General features: G+C 38.5%; 1 protein-coding gene across 3 annotated transcripts; it reads right to left on the bottom strand.

Annotated features, from left to right (window-relative positions):
- Positions 1-81: 81 nt before the first annotated feature.
- nme9 (NME/NM23 family member 9) lies at positions 82-25397 on the bottom strand. 3 transcript variants are annotated; one of them, XR_008360491.1, is made up of 19 exons: positions 25222-25397; positions 25083-25140; positions 24134-24237; positions 23894-23965; positions 23498-23614; positions 22257-22335; positions 22089-22171; positions 21502-21594; positions 20905-21059; positions 18660-18841; positions 17869-18013; positions 15848-15955; positions 12475-12626; positions 11315-11459; positions 3856-4121; positions 3006-3101; positions 2604-2708; positions 988-1609; positions 82-168 (listed from the first exon to the last, which is right to left on the bottom strand). XR_008360491.1 is itself a non-coding variant. In XM_053496374.1 (18 exons), exons 1-18 carry the CDS (start codon positions 25252-25254, stop codon positions 1548-1550), a joined length of 2052 nt encoding a protein of 683 aa, XP_053352349.1. In that variant the 5' UTR covers positions 25255-25397; the 3' UTR covers positions 686-1547. The 3 variants fall into 3 exon arrangements, 2 of the variants coding, with proteins under 2 accessions (XP_053352349.1, XP_053352348.1); XM_053496374.1 differs by lacking the exon at positions 82-168 and having other exon boundaries at positions 686-1609; positions 3006-3098; XM_053496373.1 differs by lacking the exon at positions 82-168 and having other exon boundaries at positions 686-1609.
- Positions 25398-26597: the final 1200 nt, after the last annotated feature.

The following is a 26597-nucleotide window of genomic DNA, read 5'->3' on the forward strand; positions in this document are numbered from 1 at the left end:
TTATCTCTGAACATTAAGCCACAATGGTAGAAGCTAATCAATTCACACAGCATGAAGTTGTTTTCTAATTATTAGAAGAAAGTCACACAATAGTTAAAATGCTGATATCTTATAACATTAAACTAACAACACCTCAAAATATAAACTTTATAAGAGTAGCCTGTTTCCCTAATCATTTTGTCACATTTATCCCGACTACAAAGGAAGTTCTAATTCTTCCTTACATGACAATCTTCTTACCTATTTATACCGGCCTGCCTATTTGTATAATTTTTGTGAAAATATACTGTTTTCTGTAGCAATTACTGTATACAGTATGTAGTACAAGCTGAGTTGTAAGGCCATAAAAATGCCAAAATGTGTTTAAAAAAAAATCTATAAACCTCAATAATAGCCAAGAACCAACAGGAGCATCCATTAGTTTACATTTATTTATGTCTCTACTGAATTTTACCTTAGCCCTGGGTTTTTATCATGGTCTTCTAACCCAGCCATGTTGATTTGAACGCTGAGTGGATTGAGAATTGGTGCAGTTTCCTTTTGCATTGGACACCCTGCACATTTTATTCTGATTCACAACATGAAGAAAAATGTGCTAAATGTATTATTAGTTTAATGTAAGTAAAAAACAAATATTAGTCTGTTCAAAAAAAATAGCAGTGTGGAGTTCAGTTAGAGAGGTAAATTATTCTGTGAAAAACAGGTGTCAAACAAGTTCCCCTTATTTAAGGATAAATGCAGAAAAGGTTGTCCTGTGCATTTCTCTCTAAAAATCAGAGTAAAATGGGTTGTCCAAACAATGTTTAGAAGAACAGCGTACTTTGATTTAAAAGTTGATTAGAGAAGTGCAGAAAATGATAGGCTGCTTTGCTTAAAATTATATCTATTTTTTTTTTATCTTTACAATGGAGACCAAAACCAGAAAGACGTGGAAGAAAACGGAAAACTACCATTCGAATGGATCGAAGAATAACAAAATTGACCAACCAGATTAACGTTCCAGACCAACAAGATTAACATTATGGGGTAGCCAGCCCAATCCCCAGACCTTAATCCAATAGAAAACTTGTGGCCTCACAATAAAAATGCTGTTTCTGAGGCAAAACGAAGAAACGCAGAGGAATTGTGGCATGTAGTACAATTGTCACAGATGTGAAGCAGTTCTCAGAAAGCATGGTTATACAACTAAATATTAGTTCAGAGATGCACAAAAAAGATTAAACTTGCATTTTGTTTAAACGGTAAATTCATCACTTTATAAAGATGAGTGATGACACTGCTATTTGTTTTAACAGACATATTTGTTTTTCTTTATTTACATTAAACTAATAATACATTTTGCACATTTTTCTTCACGTTGTGATTCAGAATAGAACGTGCAGGGTGTCCAATGCATTTATGTAATTTAAATTAAAAGTTATTATATGGATATGGAGCTTTACTCACTTTTTTAAACACACTGCTATTATTTTGAACACCACTGTACAGTACAGTACATATTTTGAAAAACGAGTAAAACAGTGTAGAAAGGTCTGCCTGTGGTCTGTTCAGGGCTCCTCCACACTGTTCAAATCCTGTCCCTGAATATCTGAAGTAGAATTCTGTTCCCCTAAAAATGAAGTGCAAAATATATATTAAAATCGTTAGGAGTCAATGAATTATACCAATAACCAAAGGCATACATGGTATAAAATATATAGGATGTATAGTGTAGTTGACTGCTCAAATTCTGATTAGTTTGCTGGGCCTGAGCAGGCTCTGACAGTAGATCTAGCGGCAAGGTTTATATTAATGTAGTTGTTCCAATACTTCACTGTTAAATAAATAAAAAGGGAAAAATGGAGAAAAAAAATGGTGACAGAACAGTTTTTAGGATGAAGGACTTTCTGGTTTCCTGCCAACATAGCAAGCTTTTTTTGCTTTATTAACTTTGTGAGAGCGAGAAACGAAATGCTTGAGATGGAATGAATTTATACACTGCCTGGCCATGTGGATTTCAATAATAAATACGTATAAGCATTGATTGTAAAATCACAGCTATGTTTAATGGTGAAAATAAGTTCTTAATAATAATAATAATAAAAAAATTTTTTTCTTTTGCATCAAATCTGTTTTTTAGGGCACCATCACTAAAGCATCAAGCCAACCTATAGCACCAGCAAAAAGAAAGAATCTCTGACACTGACCTTAACCCCAATGTTAATACAAACGGGACATACTGTAAGTGACAAAGTAAAATGAGCAAATAATGAAGTAATCAGGAAGTAAAAGACAGTTATGTACTTTCTACCTACAGTACAATTGTGTTTAACTGAATAAATAATTTGACTTAACAAGAAAACCTTTTTAACCCAGAAACACAACTACTCCTATAAATATAATGTGTCATCATCTTACCATTGCTGAAAATATCCCTGGATTAAAGCAATGATTCTAGTAAAGAGAACTTCAAACGGCAGTGGAGCCTGCGCCAGCACCTAGACATTGGCTTGTAGACTTGGTTGTTTTTCTTTTGTCCATATTCACACTTGTTCTACCATGTAATGATTGGTATGCTTCAGTGATTTAAGGACAAAATATCAGTGGTCAAAGTGTACACAAACCTGTATTACCATCTTCTTTCTGCTCGGGTAAATCCTTGGTTTCTTCTGAAGATGCTGAATGGCTCTCTGTGTTTTCTGGGATCATAGGCTCACCTCTGGCTTCTTCTGCACAATTTCAAAGGGTCAATGTCATCATTCACTTCTTAAGCTTAAGGGATTTTGGTCAGTATGTTTTGGCTTGATGCCTGCTGTCAGCACAACTAGACCAAGAATCAGGTGTATTAGAAGCTGTAAAAGAGCCAAAACTGCTGGGGTTTTTGCAGGACTGGATGTAAAAACACTGATTTTGGGGTTTCTTTTTTGTTTCTCATTAACGATAAGCCTACCGTCATGAAGTTAGATAATATATTATGTAAGGTCTTTCAAACATTTCAGTTACACTATGGGGAATTCTTGACTAACCTTCACTTTTTGGCTCAGTCTGGTTCTGTAGTTCACTAAATGAAGGTGACCTTGATGTCTGAAGGTTCTTTAGCTCTGCGAAGCTTTCTTCTGCTTCTAGGGAAAAGGTAATGTTTGCATTCACATACTTTACAACCCATATTTGAATCAATAAAATCTACTGAATTGTAGCTACAGGAAGTCTTCTACATGATGCAGTTTTGCAAATAAATCCAAATCTACTTGGCCCTATGTGACAAATTTATTTCCCCTTTAAACCTAATAACTAGTTGTTCCAACAACAAACTGCAACTGCAAACAAGCGTTTGAGTCTTTTACGTTGCTGTGGAGAAAATTAAACTCACTCTTTTTTTCAGAATTGTTTTATTTCAGCCACAATGGATGGTTTTCAAGCATGAACTGACTGTTGAAGGGAATCTCAATCAGATTTAAAAGCCTTAGAATGGGTTTGCTAACCCTTTCCAGACTGATACATGCATAAAATCACTTTGTCAGACAGGTGATTTCTTGATTCAACAGGTCTGGCAGTAACCAGGCCTGGTTGTGGCAGGTGATATTTAACACAGCTTTGCAAAACAAACAAACAAAAAAAAAAATCACAGTTTATTCATAATTTACCATAGGGGCAATACATTTTTTACACAGGGCCAGGTAAATCTGGACAGATTTTTCCCCTTAAGAAAAGAAATCAGTATTTAAAAACACCATTTTGTATTTACTCAGGTTATCTTCGTGTAGTATTAACTTTGAATTGTGTGGATGGTTGATGACCCAAAACATAAAATGAGTTATTACTAACATTTCTGTTCTGTGCTTTATCTGCGAATATATTTTACTCTAACAAGATTACCTAATGGATTTGGCTTATCATCATCTCCTGTACTGATAACTTGACTCTCGGAGTTGATCTCCCCGAAGACGAGCTGTATTTTCTCCTGTGCATGCTGTAGGCTGGATGATCCATGCACAGTATTCTCCAGGATGTCCTTCGCAACACGAGCTCGCAGTGATCCTGGTGCTGTCTCTTTTGCCTTACTGGGGTCAGCTGGGCCCATCATCATCCTCCACTCCTCTACTGCATTCTCTTTAGACAAAATCAGTATTGTACACGGACCTCTGGAAAAAGATAAGATGCAGATAAATTCTGGATAAATGATATGAGGTACAATATTAATGTGAATGTGATGTAGCTGTGTGTTAAAACTGTAATATAGCAGCCTGAATTTTTAAATTATTTTCTTGATTAATTTTCTGTAAAAGGAGCTTGAAAATAGTGTCAGCTTCATGGTTTAACATTATAAATTATTTATAGGTTATGTACAGTATAGGCATGCCTTATAAACAGATTTAACATTTTTGAAAGGAGACTTCAGTGTAAGTTTTTATGCACAGTAAAATGTAGAGGACAGTGGACTTTAAAGTTGAACATCAAATTGTTACTGAGGAAGTGCAAAGCTGCATTCTGACCTCATTAATGTCATAGTTTCCATGTGAAGTAACATCCTTTGATAGTGAATGACAACGCTGATTGAATCTGGCAACCCTGATCATGTTGTTTCATTGACATTTCTAACACGCAGTTCAGTTCACAAATTGTAGCTTCTACATTTTTAAACAAATTATTTAATTATTAAACGTATCTACTGTCCATTCCTAATAAACAATATAGTAAAAATACCTTAAAACATATCAACTCTGTAACGTCGCGGGTATTGCGACAGGCAAACCCACAGACAACTACTCCACAGGTTTCCAGTCAGGCAGGCCCACGGCCACCCTCAGGTGCAGTTGCTAGGCAACGCCGCCATGATGGCAATTAGGGGAATGCATGACACCTGGCTCCATGCCTATAAAGACCCCCAACACAAAGCATTAGGCGTGCGGACATTTAGGAAGCACCAGGGTGTGGAGCGTTGCTCCGGTATAGGAAAAGAGAAAAAGAAAAGAAAGAGAAAAGAAAACTGAAAAGAGAAGAAAAAGAGAAAAGAAAACTGAAAAGAGAAAAGAAAAGAGAAAAAGAAAAGAAAAAAGAGAAAAGAAAACTGAAAAGAGAAAATAAAAGAGAAAAAGAAAATAAAAGAGAAAATAAAAAAAAAAAAAATAAAAAAATAAATAAAATAAAAAAATAAAAAAAAATAAAAAAAAAAGAAAAGAAAATAAAAGAGAAAAAGAAAAGAAAAAGAGAAAAGAAAACTGTAAAGAAAAAGAGAACATAAAAGAGAAAAGAAAACTGAAAAGAGAAAAGAAAGAACTAAAGGTAAATAAGAAGTAACCCTGTCTGGAGGGGACAGGGGATTAAGTTATACACTTAGGTTTGCTCTTTGTTTTAATTAATAATCCCACGTGATCTCCGAACGGGAGAAGCCTCCTGTCAGTGTGCACAATCACTCCCCACCGCTCACATACACAACTTTCCCTCCGAAGCCCTGCATTAGGGCTCTATAGAAAGGAAAGCCGGGCGCGCTAGCGCAACACGCTATCCCGCCACATCAGAACAGAATGTCCGCACCTCACCAAGAGCCCGCGGACTTGGAGAGAATTCAAAACATAGTAACAGGGCAGGCAGGAGTGATTGGAAAACATGAACATGCTCTAACCTCCTTAATTTCGGAGATACGTGGGATATCAGAGCGCATTGAGCAGATCCAAATACAGCTCAGTGCGCGTAGTACTTCCGGGTCTCCACCCTCTCACGGCTCGTCACGGGAGTCAGCTCCCGTGTTCGGTGCAGTGGCGCAATCGCCCCCTCTGGTGGCCGAGACGCGCCTACCACCCCCCCAGCCATATGCAGGCGAACCTGAAAGGTGTAATGCTTTTATATTACAGTGCTCTCTGGTGTTTGAAATGCAACCATCCCAGTTCCCCACAGAGCGAGCTAAGATTGCTTTCATGATCTCCTTGCTTACAGGACCGCCACGGCGGTCTGGCAGAGTGCACTGTCTAATCACACCACTTTGGAGACCTTTGTAGAGGCCCTTAAAGCCACCTTTCACCATCCCCATATGGAGGGGGGCGTAACTGCTTCATTACTCCGCATTCGTCAGGGTTTTCGGTCAGTTGCGGATTACACTATTGAGTTCCGGACCCAGGCGGCGAGCTCTGGGTGGAATGCTTCAGCCCTCATGGCCGCCTATGTGCAAGGCCTATCAGATCGGCTTAAGGACGAGTTAGCCACTCGGGAACCCCCAAGTGATCTAGAGCAGCTTTATAGGCTAGCAACTCGGATTGACAACCGCATGCGTGAGCGTCGTGCCGAGCGTCTGGGCCGGGTTTCGTACAGGCGGAATCACTCGCCTCCATCTGAATTGTCTGAACCCCAACGGGACTTAGGAGAACCCATGCAGTTGGGTGCGGCTGATTTCGTTTCTTTAGCTGACGCAACACACGGTCGCGCAGACACTTACTTTGGGCGTGGCAGGGTCAGTCAACGGCACAAAACAGCCTCACTCAATGAACAGCTAAAAGGGCAGGGTCATTCCCGGGGGGGGCTCGGTAATGACCCGGAGATTGGACCCCTGTCATGCAGGACTCTTTCTGCCAGCCACTCTATCTTGGAATGGAGCTCAGGAAACCCACTTGAAAACGTTTGTCGATTCAGGGGCGGCAGGCAACTTTATTGACTGCCAGCTAGTTCAGAAACTAGGCTTACCAGTTGACCTGCTCCCCTCTCCGATCCCAGTCGCATCATTGGATGGCCAGCCATTTAAATCGGGATCCATCACCCAACAAACAGGGCCGGTCATGTTGCGAATTGGGCAACACACAGAGCGCTTGTCATTTCTGGTGACACGGATTCCAGAGTTACAAGTCGTGCTGGGTTTTCCTTGGCTTCAGCTCCATAATCCCAGGATAGACTGGTCGACCAGATCGGTCTCCATTTGGGGGTCCTGGTGCTCCCAGAGCTGCCTGAAGGGGATCCAACCACCTTCCCCAGTCTCTCCCGAACCGGTGGATCTGTCCACAGTTCCCAAAGATTACTGGGACCTTAAAGAGGTGTTCTCCAAGAGGGAGGCCCAAAAACTACCCCCTCACAGGCCTTTTGACTGTGCAATAAATCTGCTTCCTGGCACCACTCCGCCCAGGGGCAGACTATTCTCCCTATCTTCCCCGGAGCACTCAGCCATGGAGAAGTACATTAAGGAGGCGCTCTCATTAGGGTTTATCCGGCCTTCTACTTCTCCTGCGGGGGCGGGGTTCTTTTTTGTAAAAAAGAAAGATGGGGAGCTCCGGCCGTGTATCGATTATCGTGGCCTAAATGCTGTAACCATAAAGGATCGATATCCCCTGCCTTTAATGAACTCGGCCTTCGAATGCCTTCAAAAGGCCAAAATTTTTACAAAATTGGACCTTCGCAGTGCGTATAACTTAGTTCGCATTAAAGAAGGAGACGAATGGAAAACAGCCTTCATCACACCCGCAGGCCACTATGAATATTTAGTCATGCCCTTTGGTCTCACTAATGCACCCGCGGTTTTTCAGCGGTTTATAAATGAGGCGCTCCGGGAGACGATAAACCATTTTACGTTTGTTTACCTAGACGATATCCTCGTTTTTAGTGACAGTTTAGAGGAGCATACGGTTCACGTGCGGCGGGTCCTGGAGCTTCTCCTGCAGCACAACCTGTTTGTCAAGCTGGAGAAGTCCCAATTCCACGTGACCACTACCTCCTTCTTGGGCTTTGTAGTGTCCTGTGGACACCTGCGCATGGATCCGGCCAAGATAGAAGCAGTGGCACAATGGCCACAGCCTACCTCGCTTCGTGCCGTTCAGCGCTTTCTGGGGTTCGCCAACTTTTTTCGTCGTTTCGTTAGAAACTTTAGTACTTTGGCAGCCCCACTCAGCGCCCTTACCAAGAAAGATCAGGGGAGATTTAAATGGACGACCGAAGCCCAATGCGCCTTCGATACCATCAAGGCCAAGCTAACCACTGCACCAGTCCTACAGCTGCCCAACGAGGAGGCACCATTCATAGTGGAGGTAGACGCATCCGATGTAGGCATAGGGGCGGTCCTTTCCCAACGATCAGAGGCAGATCAAAAGATTCACCCCTGCGCCTACTTCTCTCACCGTCTGACGTCAGCGGAGCGAAACTATGGCATTGGAGACCGTGAACTCCTGGCCATAAAATTAGCTTTAGACGAGTGGAGGCACTGGCTGGAAGGGGCCAAACACCAGGTTCTCATCTGGACAGACCACAAGAACCTGGCGTATATCCAGTCAGCGAAGCGCCTCAACCCACGACAGGCGAGATGGTCCCTCTTTTTTACCAGGTTCGATTTTGTGTTGTCATATAGACCCGGCTCTAAGAACCTGAAGCCTGATGCCTTGTCACGGCAATGGGAACCCCCTTCTCGGGAGCCAGTCTTGGAACCAATAATACCGGCCCCCCGGATCATAGCCCCTGTGCGATGGGCAGTCGAACAGGCGATCCTTCAGGCTCAGCAACAAGAGCCAGACCCTGGAGGTGGACCCCTGGGCAAACTATACGTGCCAGCCGCCGTCCGACCTCAAGCTCTTTCTTGGGGTCACACGTCCCCTTTTGCGGCCCATCCAGGAGTAGCCAGAACCCTGGAATTTCTGCGCCGTCGTCTATGGTGGCCCGGCATGGACAAAGATGTCCGAGCCTATGTGACAGCATGTCCTGTGTGCGCGCAAAATAAGGAGCCCCGCACGCGTCCTCATGGGCTGCTACACCCGTTGCCCATCCCATCCAGACCATGGTCCCACCTTTCCCTTGATTTTATAACGGGGTTGCCTCCCTCCAAGGGATACACTGTAATATTAGTCGTGGTTGATCGCTTTTCTAAAGCTTGCAAGTTTATTTCCCTCCAAAAGCTCCCATCAGCGAAGGAAACCGCGCAACTAATATTACAGCATGTGGTACGCATTCACGGTCTTCCCCTTGATTTTGTGTCAGATCGCGGACCACAGTTTGCCAGCCAGTTCTGGAAGGCCTTCTGTAGTTTAATCGGGGCCACAGCCAGCCTGTCCTCAGGCTTTCACCCAGAGTCAAACGGGCAGACAGAGAGGGTTAACCAGGACTTAGAGCGCTCCCTGAGGTGTGTGGCCTCTGCCAACCCCTCCTCCTGGGCTGACCATTTGATCTGGGTGGAATATGCCCACAACACCCTGTGGCACTCTTCCCTAGGCATGTCCCCCTTTGAGTGCCAATTCGGCTACCCGCCACCAATGTTCCCGGAACAGGAACCCGAAGTGGGGTACCCGCTGCACAACACATGGTGCAACGATGCCGCCGAATATGGCGGAAAGCGAAGTCTGCCCTCCGTGCTGCAGCACGAAAGGCAACTCTTGCAGCCAACGCGAAAAGGCAGAAAGGACCCCAACTTCGTGTGGGACAGCGGGTCTGGTTATCCACCAAGGATCTTCCGCTGAAGGTAGAGGCAAAAAAGTTGGCTCCGCGGTACATAGGCCCGTTCAAGGTGGTAAGGAAAATGAATCCGGTGGCATACCGCCTTGCGCTTCCCCGCTCAATGAGGATAAACCCTACCTTCCACATCTCGCGGTTGAAGCCTCTCCTGTGTAGTACCCTGGCAGGTCCATCACCCCCCACCCCTCCCCCGCCCCGAATTATCGATGGGGCTCCTGCATATACAGTTAGGCGAATCCTGGACACACGACGTGTCCAGGGAGCCACACAGTATCTGGTGGATTGGGAGGGGTACGGCCCAGAGGAACGCTCGTGGGTCCCAGCCCGACACATACTGGACCCCGAGCTCATCAGAGAGTTCCGCAGCAATCGGGTCATGGCCATGGGAACGTCGGGGGCCGTTCGTAGAAGGGGGGGTACTGTAACGTCGCGGGTATTGCGACAGGCAAACCCACAGACAACTACTCCACAGGTTTCCAGTCAGGCAGGCCCACGGCCACCCTCAGGTGCAGTTGCTAGGCAACGCCGCCATGATGGCAATTAGGGGAATGCATGACACCTGGATCCATGCCTATAAAGACCCCCAACACAAAGCATTAGGCGTGCGGACATTTAGGAAGCACCAGGGTGTGGAGCGTTGCTCCGGTATAGGAAAAGAAAGAGAAAAAGAAAAGAAAGAGAAAAGAAAACTGAAAAGAAAAGAAAAAGAGAAAAGAAAACTGAAAAGAGAAAATAAAAGAGAAAAAGAAAAGAAAAAGAGAAAAGAAAACTGAAAAGAGAAAATAAAAGAGAAAAAGAAAAGAAGGAGAAGAGAAAAGAAAAAAAAAAAAAGAAAAGAAAATAAAAGAGAAAAAGAAAAGAAAAAGAGAAAAGAAAACTGTAAAGAAAAGAAAAAGAGAAAAGAAAAAATGAAAAGAGAAAAGAAAGAACTAAAGGTAAATAAGAAGTAACCCTGTCTGGAGGGGACAGGGGATTAAGTTATACACTTAGGTTTGCTCTTTGTTTTAATTAATAATCCCACGTGATCTCCGAACGGGAGAAGCCTCCTGTCAGTGTGCACAATCACTCCCCACCGCTCACATACACAACTTTCCCTCCGAAGCCCTGCATCAGGGCTCTATAGAAAGGAAAGCCGGGCGCGCTAGCGCAACGCGCTATCCCGCCACATCATAATCAACTCATACTGCAAGTATACAGTCTTTAGGAAGCATGCTCACTTGACATAAGCCTGTCCTAAGAAAACCTAAGTAAAATGTTCCCCCCTTCTGGCCTGATGATTTTCAACTCAGCTTCAAAGAAATGTAAATGAGACACAGCTCGGATGATGCTGAAGAGAGAATCAGCACATCCAGCACCTCTGGGTGTCAAAGCCAACAGACACATGTTTAGCAAAGGAGCACACCACAGTAGCTAACTTTGGAGTCTCAGATTTTTTTAAGTTTATGTCTGTTATGTAGAAAGATGTAAGGACACTGTCAAAATCAAACATAAAGACCTCAATCACAGTGTGTGGTAAAACTTCAAATGTTACAGTAACTCTGAATGTTTAGTGCGTAGAAAATATGGATTGTATGAACACACAATTCTTTCTTACATCTAAGTAACTAAGTCAGTAAGCAAGTAAGTAAGAATTAGGGCATTGATGAGAATTTTTTTCCCAGGCACCGGGTTGCAGGACACTCTTAGTGCCAGGATGGATAAAAATGGGAAGGTTGGGTAAGTCAGCCAAAAAAAAAAAAGAAAAAGGTCCAGATCAAATGATCTCATGTGGCGACCCCTAACAGGAGCAGCAAAAAGAATCATAACGTAATAAAATAAAAGAAAAGAAAAAACATCTTTAATAATTTTAAATACTCCTTTATTTTAATGAAAAGTAAGTAAAAAATATTGTGAATTTGTGGGAGAATGTATGTAATCTCACCGACACATGTAGTCCACTAACTGGTCGAAGAACGGCTTATCACTGTGCTGTTTGTAGAATTCCTTAGCCATCTCCCAGGACAAAACCATCTCCTTCTGCCGGGAGATGGTGAATCCTGCAGCTCGGATTTCCTCCAAGATCTCTCCTATGGAATAGACATGAACCCAGATTCAAGATTCCTCTGGAAGATGGCCAGAAGTGCAACGAAGAAGTAAGCTGCAGTCCTGATTGTACTTTTACACTGAAATATGGTATTCCTGGGTGTTGATTAAATTAATTCAAGAAACTTCTTTAAACAGGTTAGGTAAAGATATTCCCACTTTAGTAATTTCTACTAAAACAACAACATGCTAATCAGGAGCTTCTAGTTTTATACTTCGAATTACAACATCAGATAACAACTACAGTGAGGGGGTCTGCTGATTTTGTGCATGTATAACGGTGGCACGGTGGTGTAGTGGTTAGCATTGTGGCTTTGCACCCCCAGGGTCGAGGGTTCGATCGATTCCCCTGGAATCTGTGTGCATGGAGTTTGTTCTCCCTCGGTGACGTGCTTGGTGACATTTCCTCCCAAAATCTCAATGACCCGCAGATTAGGCTGTTCGGCATTCTAGAATTGGCCGTTGTAAGTGTGTGTGCCTTGCGAGAATATACAGTAAACGGTATATATATATATATATATATATATATATATATATATATATGATAATATTATGGATAATAATAATAGGATAATATAATTAATATTATATAAATATAATTTACATCATACTATTTTCCTTTCTAAAGTATGTATAATTTTTTTTTATCTCACCCTGTATATAAAAAATAGATGTTAATGATGCTGATGACTAATGAATACTGCTGCTCTTTTTATGTCCCTACTTGATCTTTTAATATCTCTTTATTATCTTTTTAATTTCTTTTATTTCCTTGTTAAGCAGCCTTGTTTGAGCTGCACTTTATATATGCAGGGCCCTTTGCAATTTGTTATGGTACAAACTAATTACCTAACCAGGAAGCCATCAAATTGTTGCAACTTGAATAGCTGCATGATTTAATAGCTGCACTGTATGTGCAAGCAGAGACTATGGACTCTGCTGATACTGACACAGAGCAGAATGTGCAGTTGCCGTAAACATCTCTGATTAGTACAGTACCTCTGAGATCCTCTGAAGTGTCAGGTTTGATAACAGCCAGTGTGTGCTCTATAGGGAAAAAGAAGCTGATCTCCTGCTCAGCCGCTTCCATGCTCTTGCTTCCGTGCAGCTGGTTCACACACTCGCTCTCCCCTGTGAACTGAGCTCGAAGGCTTGAGAACAACACACAAACACACAAACACACAAAAACACATCAGCGCAAATGCATCTAATTTAAAAACATAATTCATGTAAATCCATGCTGATCAAACTTTAGGTGTATACATTTACTAAGAGTTTATTAACTAACATAAACAAAACTTTGTGAATATTTATTTTCCCTCCCTATATATTAATGAGGACATCCTTCAAACACTCCATGCACACAGACCCCAATGTGGATCGAACCTGGAACCTGTAGGTGCAAAGCGACAGTGCTATCCCCTAAGCCACGACCTAATTACTATTGAATAAAAAGATAGTTAGGGGTTCTTATTCTTAATTTTGAAAATTTCATATTACAAAATATAACAGAAGCATTTCCAATAACCTGTATTCCCACCCATTGCCTTTATAACGACTTGTATCCGCTTGCATTCTGGACATCTCTGCTCTGCCAGAAGTCAAACACTTACTTTTTAATAAACTACATGCTTTAACAGTATAGGTTTTGTGTAATATATCTTTGAACTCAGGAAAAGACTGTATGCTCACCCTGTATATACACTACATACTGTATGTCTACATCTTAAAGATTAGTCCTTATATACATACTAAACATCAACCTGGTGAGCACTTTAAATAAATAAAAATAGCAAAAATTGTACTGTAGGCACTGACAAATATATGGAGTAGTACACACAGATGTTATAAAGGCCACTCTGAACCTCATGCAAGTATACTATGTTTATAATTAAAAATTTCGAGACAGTAAGGCATAAGTAATAAGTAACCAATAAAAACGATTTAGGAAAATGTTTAAAAAAATTCAGATCTATGGCATGTATCTGCTTGTTCTTCCGCAACATAAATATTATGTCAGTTATTAGATTATTTTTTCAGCCAGTTGTTCGAATCATTGATCATTTTGAGTTTTTTCCCCTGTGGACATCAAATGTCTCATCAGCGTCTCTAATAGACTTTTACAACATTTTCTCAGTCATCAATAAAAAAAATTATAAAATACTCTCAGACCTGCTTTAATTAAAGCTTAAAGTTGTTGGTACTGACACTAATAGTTCAGTTGGATATGTTGATAAAAATAAAAGATGGAGATGCACACACTCTGCCTCTCGGATACTTTGATAAAGTTACTCACAGCTTCACTGTGAGAAACAGGAAATTCTTCTTTCTCCATGAGTTACCCAGCTCTGGATGTTATATGTAGTATTGCAAAATCTAGGTCTTACATAGCACTTCACATCTCTCATATTTCTAAATTTATATGTAAATGTAAACACCTGCAACAACAAAAAGACTACTTTAAGTAGAAACAAGCAAGTCACCTTCTTTCATGTACTGTATTTCCATCGATTTTTTGTTGCTAGCTATCCATCTGACAGTATTGTACAGTACATACTGATATGTAATATAAATAGATGTTCAATCTCTTTCTATGTTGAATATTAATATTAATAGTTGTTGAGTCTCAGCTAACTCTAGTCAGCTAAAATAAGCTAATTCAGCTAAATTTATTTTACATACAGTACTGTGCAAAAGTCTTAAGCCACCCATCATTTATTCACATCAACATATTTTAATTGAGAAGAGACAGACTTTCATGTATTTTTAATGATCAGTCCCTGTACTTGACCAGTTTCAGCGGAATGTGTTTTGTTTGCTAAAGATTGACACAGACCATACATGGTTCATAAAATTTATATAACGTGTAAGAGTGTATGTTAAAATGAACAGAAAAAAGTTTATTTCCTTGTTTATAAAATAAAGCTACTAAAGCAAATACAATGTGTTGTATAAACATTGAAATAATTGAACACAGACTGAGCTGATCCTGTGTACACGGGTATCTTTGACAGGCACTAATGAATATTAATGAGTATGCAAATGCAACAGTCATGTGACAAAGTGTCAAAACAAACTAGATGTCAGAAACACAAATAAGTGTAGATTTGGTAAGTGACGCCTTCTTTTTTTCTTTAGTAAAAAGCTTTTGCGACTTTTTTGTGAGTTGGCTCTGTGTCCACCATGATGGGTGTTTTGAAGAAAATTGTAATGACATCTCAGGTCATGTGATCTCAGTGCCATGGAAGGGAGGTTGGGACTAGTAAGCATGCTAAAAGTACAAGCTGCACAAAACCATTAAAATCTTTTTTTTTTCTTTTATAGAGTTGTGCACGGGCAAGAAAATAACGTTATGACTTGTAATTTTTATGAATATGTTTCTTATTTATTGCATATGTGTATAGCCGGATTCAATCTTTAAGCCACACAGTGACCTATGACCCATTCAACCATGAGAAAAGACATCTAACTTAAGGCATGATCCAGTGAGAAACAGGTACAAATGTTCAGGCCGGTGATTAGTATACTGGTGATGCTGAATGCTTGGAGTGGTTGGAACAGATAAATGGGGAAATGAGGTTGCGACTGAGGTTGTTACATAAACAACCAATATTTAAATTGTATCTTTAGACACTTTGCAGCCTGTCACAGTAAAAAATATGGTTCCGATGTCATTGAATTTAATGTAATATAAAGAAATACATAGTGTCTCAAGATTTTTGCACTGTTCTGTAAAATTCATGACTTTCCGTAAACCTCTCTGCTAACGCTAGCCAGCTGGTTAAAATGTGTACTTCCTGTCTATAGTGTCCTGTTTATAACAAATGCAGTGTGTTTTATGTCGGTCTGTATTTTGAGAGATACAAACAGACAGAATCAAATTCCTTTTGTGTCAACATACATGGCGAATAAAACCTGATTCTGATGAGTTCACCTGACATTGTTTTTAAGAGGTCATATTCATAGACGGTTAAAGCCATGCTAACATAACAACCTGACAGGATACCTGAGGAGAATAGTAGTCATCTTTTTTTATTTATATAAACTAGAAAGCATATACTGTACAAGCTTACTTGAGGAGATGTATATAAGGAAAACTCTTTGTGAGCAGCACAAAAATCTGCCCTCACTAAAACCTATTGCTATTGAGTTCGCCTATGACATTACTATCAATCTTGCAAAGATGCTAGCAACAAGGTTGTAGGAAAAAAAAAAACTGGGCAAACATAGAAGACAAAACCTACTTCACTAAAATCAGGACTGAATTGAATTAGTTTTGCTTAAACCAATTTTTCAAGGGAATGTCCACTTTTCCACATTCCCCCCCATTATTTATCCACAGAAACAACAGTTTCAGTTATTAGCTTTTTACCAGTCTGGTTGTTCCAGTTTTGCTTGGTTTAGATCTTTGGGTCCCAGTAGATTTCTCCAGTGCTCCACAGCCCCCTGTTTCACCAGGACCAGAGCCAGCACAGGTCCACTACACACACAACATAGAAATTACACACTTTATATTACACATGCACAAAACAATTTAGGTTCACTTTCCTAATTTTGATTACACTGAGGGTTTTGATTAATTTTCTATAACAGAATTACTTGACTAGTAGTGCTGGCTGTGTTTTTAAATATTTTTTTTATAGTAACAACTTGCATAGGTTGTTGCACTTGCACTTATGAAGGACACTTCACATAAACTGGTTAGAAAATGTGCAATTGTTGATATGCTGATGTTTTCTTTAAGAAGACATTTATGTCCTATTTCTGGAGTGAGTTTTCAGTCAGAGATAAAGCTGTTCTTTTTTTTTTTTTTTTTAGCATGGTTAAGCTTTCCAGGCAGTGGACTTTAGATTTCCTTTTTCTATTCATTTAAAGCCAGAATAAAAAGAGAGGTTGGAAAGGGAATATTGGTTTATAGTGGTTATAACATGAGTTTGAGATTGATAATGTCCTATCTATATGATAAAATGCCTGTTTATAATATATATATATATATATATATATATATATATATATATATATTTGTATGTGGTTACAGTAATCCTGTCATTACGAACACTGCTAAAGGTTTCAGACCCTTTAAATTTTTCCCTATTTTATGTTTTACACTCATCTTAAAATAGATTAAAATCCTTTTCTTCCCCTAATCATTTCTACACACAATTCCTCACACTTGCAAAGTAAAAACAAATATTTGTAGTGTGTGGTCTTTTATAAAAAAATATAGACTGAAATAAACTGATTTAGTTCTTAAGTGATGACCTCAATTCTGCTGGTGGATGAAGTTACGAGCTTGGCACAGCTTGCATTTGGAAGATTCTTCCATTATCCTTGGCAGAATCGTTTAAGCTCAACACAGTTAAACGTGCAGCGTCAGAGCACAGCCATTTTCAGGTCACTCCAGGGAAGCTCTATTGAATTTAGGTCTGGACTCGGGCTGGACCACTCCAGGACTTTCACAGAGTTGTCCTGAAGCCACTGCATTTTCTTGCTAGCATGCTCCAAGTGATTGTCTTGTTGACATGCAGACTGTCACTCCAGCCTGAGATCAGTGTGCACTGTGGGCAAGGTTTTCACTCAGGACAGCTCTTTATTTTTTTTAATATTTTTTTAAATTAATTTTTTCATCTATACTGACTTATCTCCCCGTCCCAGTTGCAGAAAAACTTCCCCAAAGCATGATGCCGCCAAAACCATGTTTGACTGAAGGGATGAGCTGTGCAAGTAAGGCAATGCGCGATTTCCTGATCATCAGACCAGAAGATTCTGTTTATCAAGGTCTGAGATTTCTTCTGGGGATTCATGAGCCTTTTAGTGAGAAATTGCTTCTGTCTGGCCACTCTACCATACAGTATAGTACTTATAGGTAGAGTGCTGCAGTGGTGATTGTCCTTCTGTAAGTCTCTCCCATCTCCATGAGGGAACTTATGATCTCATTTATAAGGAAACCCTGGGTTCTTCTGGGTATCTCTCTGACCAAGGCCCTTCATCCCTAAATACCTAGTTTGCCTGGGTGGTCAGATATGGGATGAGTGCTAGTTGTTTTCAATCTCTTTCGTTTGAGAATAATAGAGGCTATCATGCACTTTCAATGTAGAAAGTAGAATGTAGAAATGTTCTTCTGTCCTTCCTTAGATCTGTGTCTTGTCTCACAGGTCTACAGATAATTCTCTTGACCTCATGGCTTTGTTTTTACTTTATATAAATTAGCCAAATATGAGTAAAAAATCATTTTAAGATGAGTGTAAAACATAACAAAATGTAAAAAAAAAAAAAAAACTTATAAAGGTGTGAGACTTTTCCATTGGCATTAAATACGCTTTAGTAGAAGTACTCTCACAGGTTGTGAAAGTATGTCTTTGTATCCTTTTTACACCAATATAAAGTGATTACCTGGTCATGTTGGTGAGGAGGGCTTGGAAGTTTTCCTCATCTTGTTGCTGACTGTAGAACTGCCGAACTTGTTCCTCTGTTAGCGTTATTTCCTTCTGCATGGTTACTGTAAATCCTTCCTCATGGATCCTTGCAAGGACCTCATCTGCCAACATACATCCAAAGATTTATTAATCAAGGTGAATATGTTTGTTATATATGCAAATTTAATATAACTATGATGCTGCTTTTGAATCACTAAGACAGAGCAGGTTGGACTGTATGAGGGTGTACATTTAAAATCAAAGTGTCATTATATTAGAGCTGGGTAATAAGAGGATATTGATATACAGAAAATTCCCTGGTGTTGAAATAACACTTAGAATGATAAATTAACACCCAGTAGTGTTTATATGAGTCCAGTTGAATTTAAATGAACTCTGAAAGTGTTAAATTAACACTGAGGATTTTACTGTAGTATATATATATATATTATACCACAATATGCTCTTGGGGTATCACAGTTTACAGTACTCTTGCTTACAGTAATAAGCTAAACTCTTTAACTGACAGGATGTTTTAAAAAATAATCAATCGTTTCATTTCTTCCCTTTCTCCCGTGTCAAAGATTGTCTTTGTCTATCTTCTACCAAGGCTTTTTATTTAAATTGTATTCTGCCATTTCACTTACAGTACCACCACATATGTACTACTAGTATGATACATATTTCTATATATATATATATCCCCCTCTGTATCTCTGCATATTTGTGCCTGTAGGTTGTATTTTCAGACATGTTTCTGGCACCTGCCTCTGTTTTCTCTGGCTGCGTCAGGCCGAATGAGTGCCAGCGTCCTCTCTACAGGCGTCAGATCCGGTTCTGGAGGTCCGAAGTTGGGGAAGAAGAAGGCCAGCTCCCTACCAGCTTCCTCACTATCATGACTGCCATGAAGAGCATTGAAGAGATTCTCAGTTCCATACTGAGCTCGGAGACTAAAGAGAGAAAGAGAAATAGAAAGATGATCAACTAGAGGAACAACGTGAGATCGGGGGAGAAGGAAGAGATGCATGAAAAGCAGAAGAAAGGAAGAAAAAACACGGAGGAGTCATGGAAAAAGACAGAAATGCAGGGATAGTGAGAAAGTTAGCGTAGGAAAATTTTGAGGTATATAAAAAACACATTGAACAGAGAGACAGAGAAAAATAGAAATCATGAGAGAAAGAGAAAGAAGAAGAACAGATGGTGCGACTGCTGGGTCTCAGCGAGCGCAGAGAGAAGGGGAAGTTGACGATAAGCACAGGATGCGTACTGTTATAGTATCTGTTAAAGCTCATATCTGTAAAAACAATATGGGACCGTCACACTAAAAGCACACATCTGCTCTTTCTGAACTCACTTATATTTTGTCCTGAAAGATATCTGGTTCTCTAACATTATATTTTTGTATGTATAAGAATGCAGTAATATGATCCTCACCTCATGACCAGTTTTGAAATTTGTATAGTCTGCTTTGCCTGATGTGCCAGACGGCATGTAGATACATACATACATACATACATACATACATACATATACATATACACATACAGTCTGCATGCATTGAGAAGCTGCACAAATCTTTGACCACTCTGGCTCTGCCATCCTCAGTTCTTCCTTCAGTGTACACTCACCATCCACTGCATTAGGTACACCTGTTCAACTTCGCATTAACGCAAGCAAGGTGTCCCTAATGAAGTGGCCAGATAAGTGTATATAGAATTGTACAGAGCCATTGAGGTGACGGTGCTGATTTTAAATATGGTGCTATTATTTTGACTATTTAAGCACAAGTTAGGCTTGTGGAGAACTTATTTGTGGCCGCTTGATGACTAACCTGTGGCTAGTGTTTTATCTTAAACTGAATAAGACAGAGTTATTAAATCAATAGATTAATTGTGGATACAGGAACCTAAGCATGGCGATGACTGATAATTATTTGGCGGCAGCATGTCACATAGAAAAATCCTACAACTAGGGTTACACAATGTGTGGCCATAAGATTGTACTGCAAAGAATGGCTGTGTGAGACTTAATTTGAGGCTTGTAAATACAAACTTGTGGCATCAGTAAATGTAAACATCAATATATTAATTTGTCGCGTCTTATTAAAAGTAAAAATCATGTGGTTCTGTAGAAATGTGGTAAAGGGATGTATAACACAAAACTGTGGCAACTAAAAAGTGCAGTGCTGTTCATTCATACACTTTTTTGTAGAAGGAGGAAATTTTTTTTGGTAAGAAAAAAAAGGGGTGATTTTGTAAATACGATCAAATACAGTAATTATCACTGCCATTACCTAGAGGCACAATCAATGGACTTAAAGGTTAAATACACATTTTGGATGACGTGTGACTTCAAATAATTTCTTCTAGTATCTGTTTTTTTTTAGTTGAGACCCTAAAACCATAACTTTTGCCCAATAATATATAACATATAATATATCATTAATATAAATACGAAATCTTAAAACAACATATATATATATATATATATATATATATATATATATATATATATAGTGGAATTCCAATCCCATTTCTTCCACAAAGTTGATGATTCAGTACTATCCTTTCATGTTTAAATAATCCATTAAACAGTTTTTAAACCAAACCCAGCTATTTGACTGTTCTCTTGTCTTGATGAATGCAATAATCAGTTTAAAATGGTCCGGCATTGTATAACAATATACAACAATATCTTAAAGTATTTTAATTAAATTTGTTAAATAAATTTATTAAATAGTGTTAGATGTTATATGTAATGATATAATATATATAATAGAATATTATAAGGAATTGAAGCACTGCCTGACTAATTATATTTCTGTACAATTACTAAATGCTTAAACAACATCATTTAATAAATTAATTTATTATTCTTTGATTATTATCAATAAAATTGAATGAATGACTAAACAATATAAAGGGAGTTTTTAGGTAATTTTGAATGAAAAACTCTCAAGTATGTTACAAAACAACATATGTAACATATATGATGTGACTAATGTGAAGTATACCTCTCTGGATGCTCTCTCTTGGCCTCTTCTATATCTGCTGGTCCCAGCAGTGCCTGCCAGGCTGAGATGACATCATCAGTACCCGCAGGATTAGAAATGACCAGAACATGGGAGGGGCCACTGGACATGAAGCGGATCAGCTCCTGAAAGTATGGCTGGGAACACACACACACACACACACACACACACACACAATAAATGAGGAGCGAACATTACTAATCTACGTCAAAGACAACCTGAGGCTAAGTTCCATGCTGTTTGCTGGTTGTGCAAAGTAAGCAAAAGTAGGAACATGCACATTGTCAGCAGCTTTATTCTTAGGCTTCCACATGGTATACCTCCAGAAAGAACAATAATCACAGGGAGATAATGGATGTAGCCATTGCTGGTGCAAAGTATACATATCATTTGTTTGATAAAACAAACACGGCTATCTAAACGAGCCTGTATGAGCTCTGTGGGATCTTCAGCAACTGTAGGAAAAAAAAACAAAAAACAGTGTGCTCTCATCCGGAAAAGATGAATGTACGAATGAGCGGGTGATAAGAGACCCAAATAACTGGACTCTTGTGCGGTATGTATGCTAGATTATACTACCTCTGCTGCTTTGTGCTGATAAAACTTCTGAGCCTCCGACTCGCTCAGTGTTCGCTCCTCATGAGCCACGATCTCAAAGCCTGCATCCTGAATCTGAGTGGAAAAAAATATATATTTTATTGCTGGAATTTGTCTAATTATGCAGAAATTGTTTTCTCTTTGTGTTTTATTTTTCTTATACAGCAAAAATTTTCAAAGTAAATTTTTCATAAGTTCATTAACATATAAGCTTTTATGAAAGTTACATTTAATGATAGTAGACCCCCAAAGCAATTTAGGTTCTGGTAATATTACATTAACGCAGAAACATTAAGATTCCTTAACAGCCTCTATTTTGTCTTTTTAATGAGAAAAAAAAATGCAGATTGCCATTTTACAGAAAAATGACAAAGCCATTCATCTTGAAAACTTTCCCTTGTCTGAACAGCATAACTTCTAATACTTGAAAAATTTCTGACTGAAAATCAAGATTTTTGCAAAAATAACTTCAATTTACACAAAAATGTAAATTTGGAAATTAAATAACACCCCCCATCACCTTATTCAAGAACTTAGTAGTACTGTGGTATAAACCTCTGTGTGTGTACCTTCATAATAATCTCAGCTGTCTTCCCATGTGCAACAACGTCTGGCTTAATGATTCCCACTGTATAAGACCTGTTAGCAGGCACTAGAGGTAAGAGGCCAAAATCATGATTATTACTTAACAGTGGTGTATATTTTTAGTCAGGTATTACTTATGAATGTGTAATTACCAATAGTGTCTTCATAATTCTGATAAGCTTTTGCTTCCTCTTGCATGTCTCCTTCTTCATTTATCCCATCATCCTTTATCTAAAAGACATCACATAAAATTAAAATCACCAAATACGTAATGCTTTTAAACTTAATGTGCAACCCTAACATACTAAATACGTGATTGTGTGATTACCATGATTTTTGACGCATTATACAGAATAAACTCTAAACTAGAGGTGTTAAGATTACTGTCTGTGCTAATCATACATAAAGGCAGGTCTATAAGTATTTGCACAGTAATATAATATTCGTATTTGAACACAATTAATTAAAAATGAAGAAAACAATATGTGATGGAAGTGTTCAGTTGTGACCTGTTTTCCTATTATTTCCTGACAAAGTATAGGGAGAAAAGGTCTGCAGTTGATTCCATGTGCTACTCATTCAGTAGCAGTTAATGAGAACTCTCAATATGCATTCCAAAGAGATGCTAACGTAAACAAAGGAGGCCTATCAGAAAGAGTGTGGTACTTCCTTAAAATGTAGGAGTGCAATGACATGATCAGCAAAACCACAGAAACAACTAAAGTTGATGCACTCATTCATACTCTTAAATGATGTAACTGCTGATGAAAGTAGCAGGATGTAAAAATCTGTAGTGAAGCCAAGTGCTGCAAAACTGAAGAACATCATTTCATAGAACAGATTGATAATTACTGTACTTATAATGTAGCGCACTTCAATCCCATGCTTCATTTCAAATCCATTGTGGTGGTGTACAGAGACAAAAATATGAAAAGTCTGTCACTGTCCAAATACTTATGGACATGCCTGTACACTACAGATAAGTCCACAGAAGGTTAAACCATGTGTGAAGGATGTAGATAAATAGCAGAATCTTTAACAGTTGCGAGTGCAAACTCAACCAAATGCCATAAGGATTGTAAAACTATCAAAATAAGTAGGATTCTGTGAACTTGGGCTGGAGTTCAGGGCTGCTTCTGGCTTGTGCCAGACAGACAGCCCTGTGGTGCTGAGGTGCTGTTCAGTATCAGGGAGGAGATGGATAGGTGATGGGTTTGTAAACTTTATCACTAGTGGTTAAAAAGACAAATGAAGACCTACAGGAAGTTAATTAGGAATAAAGTAAGGCATGAGGCATGTTCTTTCTCCGAAAGATCACTTATTTCTACTCCTTTAAATGTGTAATATCAGGAAACATGTGGGACGACCATGTCTGAAGTATGGTGGAGCTCACCGCAATTCGTTTCATCTTCTGCTCAAGCACCTTTTTCTCCTTTCCCAGTTCCTCCACTATCATCTTCTGCAGAAGAGGAGCATTCGCCCCTCGCAACACAGCCACAAGCTCCCCACCCTACAAACACAGACAGATAAAAAGCAGCTTTCACTGTGACAAAACATATCACCCTTGTATAATAAAATGAAACATGGGTGGGGGTAGGGGTTATAAAAATAGTATAACATAATTTATATGTATTTTGCAAAGAGCTTTCAGTGGATTTGTAGGAGTAGGTAACATATCTATCTATCTATCTATCTATCTATCTATCTATCTATCTATCTATCTATCCTTACTAACACTTATCTACAGAGCTCATACTAAAGGACTGAAAATCTTTATTCATCAACTTACAGCATAGAACAGGAAGGTTGGCTCACATTTTCCTCTGTATTTCTCTACTGCATCAATGCTGTCAGCTTCTGCCTTGGGAGTTAAAAAGGCACATAAATCTAAATTTTACACACAATAACAGTGAACTCGGAACACATAGCAGAAACAGTGAAAAAAGATTTCCCAAGACATGGGGGCATCTCATCCTGGAACAAAACTCTTTTCACAGATTGTCCCATTCATGTCTAATGACTAGCTTACTATGGCAAAATGCAGCAGGTCATCTCCCAACTCATTTTTGATTTTTCTGAACAGGCTGACAACGGCACGACACGGTCCACACCACTGCTGGAACACGTCCACCACTAACAGACGGGAGAGACACAGAGGATACAATACAACACAATGAACAAAAGAAATTATGTTATAAGGCTGTACAGCGTGTCCCAGATGGAGTAAGATAAATGGATAATATCCTGAAAATATAATAATCTATACCAGGGTTTCTTAAAGAATTTTTTCTCTTTATTGTTACAGGCGATCACAATTAACCGTTGATTCGATTACCCCGTTTGACTGATCGCCTCAGTTCAATGAGTTTAAAGCCAAACATCAATTTTAGTTAGATAAATAATCTAAATAATTTAACAATAATGAACCAAACATGTTGTCAGTGAAATGTTAGAAAATAAAATACGCTAGGGTGTCTGTAATTTGGCAGAATAATATTGTACATATTTACTGTAAATAATACCTAAAGATTAATATTTACATAAATCAATTATGTTAAAAAGAATTTCAGTGTAAAAGGGTTTACATTATATATATATATATATATATATATATATATATATATATATATATATATATATATATAATAGTTAAAAAAAAAAAAAAAAAAATATATATATATATATATATATATATATATATATATATAATCTTTAACTATTTGGCATAAACAATATATATATATATATATATATATAAATATATATATATATAAAATATATATAATTTTTTAACTATTTGGCATAAACAATTCTGATTAAGCTTTTGACTAGACTTTTGTTCTACTGAAGTTAAGGTTTTGTATTCAGTTACTGCAGTCAGTGCTTAATTGATTAATTATAATTTATTTTGTTTAAACATCTCTTGGTGCTGCAAAAAAAAATAAAATAAAAAAAGTTTTTTCTTTCCATCCCCTTACCTGTTAACCCTGTCGTGGCCAGCATCTCGCCCCATTGCTCGTCGTTTATGATGGACACCTGAGATTTAATAATTGCTTGTGAAAATGTGTAAAACACAAAGACAGAGCACTTGTTCCGCATTATTATAAACTCTGTTACCTGTAAACTAATTTCCTTCTTTTTTCCAGCCATAAAAAATATCCTTGATGTGACAATATTAGTAATCAATAATTAAAACACAGTATTCATACATTTACAGTAGATCAAAAAATCACCGTAAAAAACGCGTGATGTAAAACATCCGAATAAAGCAGCAACTTTGTTTCCAACACTTCTGTCGCGCTTGTTTGGAGTCCTGGTTGCCTAGCATTGGGAAAGTGGGCGGGTCTTCAGGAGGACGTGCTGCTCTTCAGCGATACTATTGATCAGTTTTATTTTCATTGGATTTTATTTTATTATTTAATTGTATTATTATTATTACTATTATAAGTTATCATATTATATATAATATAAGTTATATGTTTATAGAAGTAACTATAATATATACTGTAATACTATTAAATATCAGGAAAAAATTATCTAAAGGTTGAAACCTGTAGATCAGGTTGTTGTATATTGTTGTTTGTAGACACTTACTAGACTTGAATTGAGATATTTACTTCTACAGTAGTCATAAACTATTTCAGTAGGCTATTTCTCACAAATGCCAACGAGTTCTATGATATTGGTAAACTTGTGCTATTAAAGGAATTCTTTACAGATTTGTAGATTTGTATATTGTATAAATTAGTGCTAATATAGGCATTGTGCAAATTCTAAGGTACAGGTAAAAATGTGTGGTGTGTGTGTGTTTGTGTGTGTGTGTATACATACATATATATATGGAACCTCTGTAGTCCAACTACCATGGACACCAGTGGTAACTACCATTGTATTTATTACGATTTTACAACCAACCTCTGGTCAAATTTCACACATGCATTCTCACGGGTCATTTTGGAATAACAATCTGCAAGTCTTTGGACGCATCATACATGGAAAAAACATGCAAATGTGCAAATGTTATGCCCATAGACCCTGAGGCGGGAATGAAATCTGGACCCTGGACAGTGCTAACCACTAAGCCACCATGCTGCCACATACATTATTTCGGTTGAGTACCATCTGTACATACTTACATAAATACGTACTATAGTAAATATTGTTGATCATGGCTATGCAGTAAGCATATGCAGTAACTACAGAATACATGCTGCTATAAAGTGGAAAAGTTAATATGAGCAGTAATATAAGCAGGTATATATCTATAACTATTAGCAGATTTAAACAATTTTAGACCATCATATCAACACTTTCACTATTGTACAAATTTTAGTTGCAGTCCCAAACTATTTATGCTTATTTTTAATTGCACTTTAAGTTTAACCTTATTCCCCCCTAGTCAGTTAGTCTTAACTATAATATAAAAAACGAAATAATTACAACAAACATTTGGATTGTGGTTGACTGTAATGTCAACCTCTATAATATCCTAC

This window comes from Clarias gariepinus, chromosome 5 (assembly GCF_024256425.1).
Source record: "Clarias gariepinus isolate MV-2021 ecotype Netherlands chromosome 5, CGAR_prim_01v2, whole genome shotgun sequence".
Classification (NCBI taxonomy): domain Eukaryota; kingdom Metazoa; phylum Chordata; class Actinopteri; order Siluriformes; family Clariidae; genus Clarias; species Clarias gariepinus.